We start from the raw sequence: 7,306 nt of genomic DNA on the forward strand, positions 1-7,306 counted from the left end.
GCTTCCCAAGAAAATTCAATATTTTATAACATGTATGATCAGCCGTCAACAGTTTTCTCCCCTTGAATGGTTTACGGACCTTGAAGGGTTTACTACATGTTCTTGGTGTTCTTGGCGAGAATATGAAGGTTTGAAGGGTTTATGGTCGTGAGCTCAAGAATGAGGAGTGTTTTATTTGATTGTTTGATGCCCCAAAACAAGCTCTAAGGTGGTTTGGATGAATTTTCTGATGATAAATGAGAGTGTTCTAGAGTTTTCGGCTGGGAGTTTTAGAGAGAGAAAGTAGTGTTTTCAGCCAGAAGATTGAAAATGAGGGTAAGAACACATACACACACACATATATGTGTGTATATATATATATATATATATATATATATATATATATATATATAGGTTGGGTTCACTGTCAGAGATGGGTTCCCGGCCATTAACGGTTTATGGCCGTGATCGGGTTCATGGCCTTGAACACCATGCTGATCGAAATTTGTTGATTTTCGAAGGAAAAGCTCGGATTTTTCACATGATTTTGGTTCCGAATCTTATATAAAATTTAATTATATAACTTAAATGGTTTTCCAAACCATAAGAATTTGACGGAACAAAATAAAATTCAAAATTTATTTAACAAAATCAGACTAATGATAACGGAAAAAAGGTTCGGGTTGCCACATCATCCCCTCGATACAGGGAATTTTGTCCTGAAATTCTAACATAGAATAACAATCATGGACATGGAAAAAGATGTTGTTACTTCTTTTGCATTGAATCTTCTTGCTCCCAAGTGAAATTAGGTCACCACTTGGCATTCCAGCGAACCATCACTATCAGTATGCAACTTTGCTTTGTTCGTTTGAATTCCCGATCCATGATTTCGACTGGTTCTTCCATGATATGAAGGTTCTCATTGATATCGATCTCATCAAGAGGGATCACAAGGGTTTCATCGGATAAACACTTTTTAAGGTTCGATACGTGGAAGACGAATGAATGTGGCTAAGCTCTTGCGGTAAACGAAGTTTGTATCCTACGGAACCGATCCTAGCGAGGATCTTAAATGGCCCAATGTATCTCGGATTCAGCTATCCACGCTTCCCAAAGTGTATCATGCCCTTCAAGGGTGAGACCTTTAACATAACATAGTCACCAACCTAGAACTCCAAGGGTTTTCGTCATCTGTCGGCGTAGCTCTTTTGTCTATGCTTGAAGGCTTTTAGTCATTCTGGATTTGCACGATCTTTTCGGTGCTTTATCAAATGATTTTTGGGCCTGTGAGGGTGTTGTCGGGGACTTGACCCTTAGCTAGCTACGTTTCATCCACCTCAGCACAACACAGAGGAGATCTGCACTTACGACCATAGAGGGCTTCAAATGGTGTAGCCTTGATACTGATATGATAGTTGTAGTTGTAGAACTTGACCAAGGGAAAATAGGTGTCACACGATTTGCCAAAGTCTATAACACATGCCCTCAACATGTCTTCCAATATCTGAATGGTTCTCTCACACTACCCATTGGTTTGTGGATGGTAAGATGTGCTCATATCCAGCTTAGTTCCAAGAGTCTTCTGCAGTGACTACCAAAATCTCGAGGTTAATCTGCTATCCCAATCGGAGATAATGGACATAGGCACACCATGCAGACGAACTATCTCTTGAATGTAGGTTCGCACCAGTCTCTCCATCTTGAAGGTTTCTCTGATTGGTAGGAAGTGGGCGGATTTAGTTAATCTGTCAACAATTACCCAGATGTTATCGTACCCACTCGGAGTCTTGGGTAATTTAGTGATGAAATCCATCACAATTCATTCCCACTTCCGCTCAGGAATTTATGGTTGTTGAAGTAGACCAGAGGGATTTTGATATTCCACCTTCTCCTTGGCGCAAGTCAGGAACTTGCCCACTAAGGTAGCAATCTCTGTTTTCATATTTGGCCACCAATAGAGATTTTTGAGATCTAGATACATCTTATCCGAACCTAGGTGAAAGGAGTATGGAGTCCGGTGAACTTCGCTCATGACAACCTCTCTGTAACCGCCGAACATTGGGGTCTAGATCCGGTTCATGAAATAGTAGACTTTGTGTCCCTTGATCTCTAAGTTCTTTTCCATTCCCCTAAGAGCTTCACCTGACATGTTTTTTTGGTTCCAAGGCTTCCAGCTGTGCCTCTCTGATTTGAGTAGATAAGTGGGAATGGATGGTCATAGTCAGTGCCTTCACTCTGCGACCTGAGTACTCTATCCAGCTGAGAGCATTTGCTACCACATTGACCTTGCCTGGATGATAGCGAATCTCACACTCATAATCATTGAGTAGCTCTACCCATCGCCGTCGCCTCACGTTCAACTCCTTCTGATCGAAAATGTGATGTAGGCTCTTATGGTCGGAGAAACAAATGCACTTGGTTCCATAGAGATAATGTCTTAATATCTTTAATGCAAATACCACTACTCCCAACTCCAGGTCATTAGTTTTATAATTGACTTCATGTGCTTTCAGCTGTCTCTAGGCATAAGCAATGACTTTTCCACTCTACATGAGCACACACCCTAGGCCTTGATTGGACACATCGCAGTAGACAACTAAGTTCTCTGTCCCTTCCTGCAGAGACAGGATAGGGGTGCTACATAAGGCCTGCTTCAATGTTTGAAATGCATTGTCTTGATTTTCTCCCTAACTAAAGGGTACAACTTTCTAAGTTAGGGTGGTTAGAGGCTTAGCAATTCTAGAGAAATTTTGGATAAATCTGCGATAGTAGCTAGCAAGGCCCAAGAATTGACGGATTTATGTGGGAGTCTCTTATGCTAACCAATTCTCAACTGCCTTGATTTTGGAAGGGTCCACATGTATGCCTTCCTCACTAACCACATGACTAGGGAAAGTTACCTTTCTGATCCAGAATGCACACTTAGAGAATTTTGCATATAATTTCTCCACCCGTAAAGTTTCTAGCACTAGCCCCAAGTGCTGTCAATGATATTCCTTGATTCGAGAATAGACAAGTATATCATCAATGAATACTATCACAAACTTGTCTAGGTAGGTCCGGCACACCCAATTCATCAGGTCAATGAATACCGCCAGCGTGTTGGTTAGACCGAGGGGCATCACTACAAACTCGTAGTAACCATATCGAGTCTGAAATGTTGTCTTCGAAATATCACCCTCATGGACTCGCAACTGATGGTACCTTGATCTTAGGTCTATTTTTGAGAATCAACTGGCTCCCTGTAGTTGATTAAAGAGGTCGTCTATTTAGGGAAGAGGGTAACAATTCTTGATGGTGAGCTTATTTAGTTCATGATAATCTATACACATCCGGAAGGATCCATCCTTCTTTTCCACAAATAAGACCAAGGCTCCCTAGGGTGAGAAGCTCGGTCTAATGAATCCTTTGTTGAGCAGTTCATTAACCTGGCTGGATAACTCTTGCATTTCTGTCGGCGCTAGACAATAAGGGGATTAGGTTATAAGGATAGCTCCGGGGATTAAGTCTATTCGAAATTCAACTTGGCGTTCGGGAGGGATTTCAGGAAGATCCTGATGAAAGATGTTAGGAAATTCGCAGACTTTGAGGATGCTCTCGAGATCTTTAACTTCCTGCTTTTCATTAACGACATGAGCTAGAAACACTTGGCACTCTTTTCGCAGATATTTTTGGGCTTTGATGCATAATATGATACAAAGGTTTTTGCTGAGTTTATCACCATAAATGATGAGGGCTTCGCCATTAGGAAGATTGAGGCGAATGGATTTCGCGCAACAAAGGATATAAGCATGATGAAGACTTAACCAATCCATGTCGATAATGACGTCAAAGCTCTTAATAGAGACCGACATAAGATCGATGGGAAAGGAATAATCATTCCGGGTAAGGGTACAACATATGAATATGTCATCAGTGCTCTCTTTCTTAACGTTATCCTTCTCGATGGTAAATGTTTCAGTTAGAGGTTGAGATTTATGCTTGAGTAGATTCTTGAATTCATGACTAAAAAAACTTCTCTCCGCACAATCAAAAAGAATACGTACATAAGAGTTTTCGAGGAGGAAAGTACCCGAAGCTACAGTGGGATCAACGATAGCCTCCTCCTGGACCATAGCTAGCACTTTGCCCATGTTGCCAACTAGTGATGCCTTTGGGCAATTTCTCTTGGAGTGCTCGGTCTCATAATATCCATAACAGGCTTGGCTCACTCCATCTCCAGGATCCTGATTGGTTGGTTGGACTTGCGCCTTGCAAAAGCGAGCTATGTGTGCCTTTTTGCCACAATTGTTCCACAAAAGTTCACGGCACGGTCCGTGATGGTGGAAGTTACACCTGTCGCACCTTAGGAGAGTTCCAACATATCTACTGGCAGGTGCTTGAGTTATAGGGGCAGTGGAAGGAGTAGTAGCGGCATGCAATGCCACTACTTGTTGCTTCTTGGAGGGCTCCTATGGAGACTTTCCCTTGCGCTTATTCCAAAACTTATTCTTTCCACCGCTCTCCTTGGGTTGTTTGTGGGTGGCTGGAACGGGATCCTGGTGATCTCCATGATGAATCAAATTTTGAGCCAACCATTTGGCACTATCAAACGTCAACAGATTTGCAGCCAGGACATACCCCTGAGTTGGGGGTGTCAATCCCCATATGTATCTTTCTACTTTCTTGCTCTCCAGGGTGACCATTCCCGGGCAGAGAAGAGCAAGATCTCTGAATTTCTCAGTGTATGTAGCAATTTTTGAGCCTTTCATCTTTAAGTTTCAAAGCTCCTCCTATAGATTCTACGTCTCGCCTCGTGGGCAGTACTCAGCGAACATCAGTTCCTTTAGATCCTCCCAACTCATGGGATTATCCACCAGAAGATTTAGGGATTTGAATTGGCGATTCCACCAAGTTAGTGCTTCATCGGTGAAGGTGCACACTGCAACTTCACCTTGCTAGATTCGGGGCAAGCACATATCTCAAAGATCGACTCTGTCTTCTCAAACCATCGGTCAGGGCAATTACATGTCTACTGCCATCGAAAGACCGCAACTTAGCATTCAAAAAATCATTGTATGTACACTCCTAAGTGTGACCATGGCTGTCACCGAGATTGGATGTAGGGGCACCACTACCCACCCCACTTGTACCATTGTCGTTAATTTGGGACATTATAGTAGCCACGTCAGCTGTCATAGCTACATGGAAGACAGTCGGGTCGTACTGAGGAGGTGGCGGCATTGGATCAGTCGGGGGATTGTTGGGTCTCTTCTTCAGAGAGATCTTATTCTAAAATAATCAAGAAGAAGAGAATGGTAAGTTCCCTAGATTTTAGAATGAAGTGATATGAAACAAAACATATCTCAACTTGATAGATAAAGTGTTCTACTAAGAGGTATACAATGAAAAGCTACCAATACAAGTAAACTATGTTAGAGAAGAAATAAGTAGCAACACTTGGAATGAATCTCTACACCGAGTTCGGCTCTAGATAAAATACTCCTATAGTATTTTAAGTTGTATGTTCTGTTCTATCGTTCCCTTATTGTATAGCTTGGTAAGTTTTAGGCTTATTTCAACACCATAATCACTCCCAAACACATGTTGGTCGTGTCTCAAATAAATATAGTTGATCATGAAATATTTATTCCAAACATGATTACGTAACTATCCAGGTTTAACTGCAGTGTCCAACATCCCAGTACTTTTGTTTTGTTCTACTTGCGATACTGCTTCTGGTATGTATATATACGTACATACTTCTTATAAAATGCTTATATTTTAAAAAGTATACTTTTAGTTCAGAGCACTTTAGCCCCTTAATGTTTATAGTTATATACCATGTAAGGTTCGGTATACTTAGTTCACTATAAACAATAGCTCTGATACAAATCTGTCACACCCGCAAACCAGAATGGCGAAAACGTTCGGTGGTAGAGGACGTCATGTACAGTATCACAACAATTTCATCATAGCAATCAAAGTAAACACAAACATTACATTGAAATATAGATATTTACATATGTTTGATACATAGTTTGTATACATCAAAATTATAACAAAATATAAAAAAATGTGACTCTATTTGCCCCGTCTTCTGAAAAGCCTGCAAGAGTACCTATCTATTGATTTCCTGAGAATACAAGCGATTTTGAAAGAGTATCAGCATAAAGCTGGTGAATTCATAAAAGTGTGTTTGTAATGAAAACTTGTCATTGAATATGTGAAAATGTTTGTATGCTTCCCACAAAAATCCAATATTTTCTAACATGTATGATCATTACTGTGTTTTATAATAGTGTATAAAATATTAGTTTCTATGTCTGGTTACCACCAACTATTGTGAATCGTATAACAATGCTTGATATGATTTATGACCTCTGTGATGTTCTTTGTGATGTTCTTCAGGCATTAGACGGTATGATATTGGTCACCCCAGGCAATCCTGCCTAACTTTAGCTAGCAGTTCAGGTGTGGGATTGTCACTCTTGAAAAGATCTATTGACAAATCTCACGCTCTCCCTCCAGGAGACTCTCGTTACACTAAATGATAGGATTTAGTTCGTACCCCAAAGGGTACAATTCAATAAATGTCTCACAATCATGTACTAACTAGTTTAAGTGTAGTTTGTAATGTTCTCTTGTATTTGAATCCTTTTGTATATCCTGTAGAGTAATAATAATTATACTTAAATAATTATTTGGTGTTGTACTCCTGAGTCCAAATGTACAAATGTATATCATAAACTAGTTTTGCCAAAGTTTATGTTTTTATTAATGTATAAGCTCTGAATTTGTAAAACTGTGTATTGCAATCCCAAAGTATACCTATTATAGTTTGCATGTATGTTATGTACTTGGTTCAGGTGTTGATCTAAAAAGTATGCAATTGTGGTTGTAAGTTGAAAACTTGCCTTATGCTCAGCATGTTACAAAAGGGATAAAATATCTAAATATTTTATAAAATATGAAAAATCTTTTTGGTTCTATCCATTGCATATGTTTTAAACCTATTGAAATTCTTTCGTATAAGTTCACAAAGTCATTTGTGTTTGGCTTGTATCCCCCCCCCCCCACTCCCCCTCTGAAAACGTTGAAAATAATAAAAGCATAGGGGTATGAACTCACGGTTGGTTGCATGAAGGTTTCGGACTATGAAACTGGAATGAAGACTCTCGAGTTGTTGTATGCAGAGTTAACGGAATCCAAATAATAATTAAACACATATACACATATTATTAGCGAAACCATTAATTATAGTGTTGGAGAACACTTTCTTTTATTTTAAGAATGTTACCAGGACTCGATCGAATCGGAAAAGCGGGTTTTCAGCTAAGTTCAC

At 39.9% G+C, this 7,306-nt stretch overlaps 1 protein-coding gene across 1 annotated transcript; it reads right to left on the reverse strand.

Moving 5' to 3' along the window:
• Positions 1-3,458: 3,458 nt before the first annotated feature.
• Positions 3,459-4,115, reverse strand: LOC145016573 (uncharacterized). Its single transcript, XM_078974846.1, has one exon. The coding sequence runs from the start codon at positions 4,113-4,115 to the stop codon at positions 3,459-3,461; it is 657 nt and encodes a 218-aa protein (XP_078830972.1).
• Between the last annotated feature and the right edge of the window lie 3,191 nt (positions 4,116-7,306).

The sequence above is a fragment of the Lactuca saligna genome, chromosome 9, assembly GCF_052625555.1.
Source record: "Lactuca saligna cultivar CGN05327 chromosome 9, ASM5262555v1, whole genome shotgun sequence".
Classification (NCBI taxonomy): domain Eukaryota; kingdom Viridiplantae; phylum Streptophyta; class Magnoliopsida; order Asterales; family Asteraceae; genus Lactuca; species Lactuca saligna.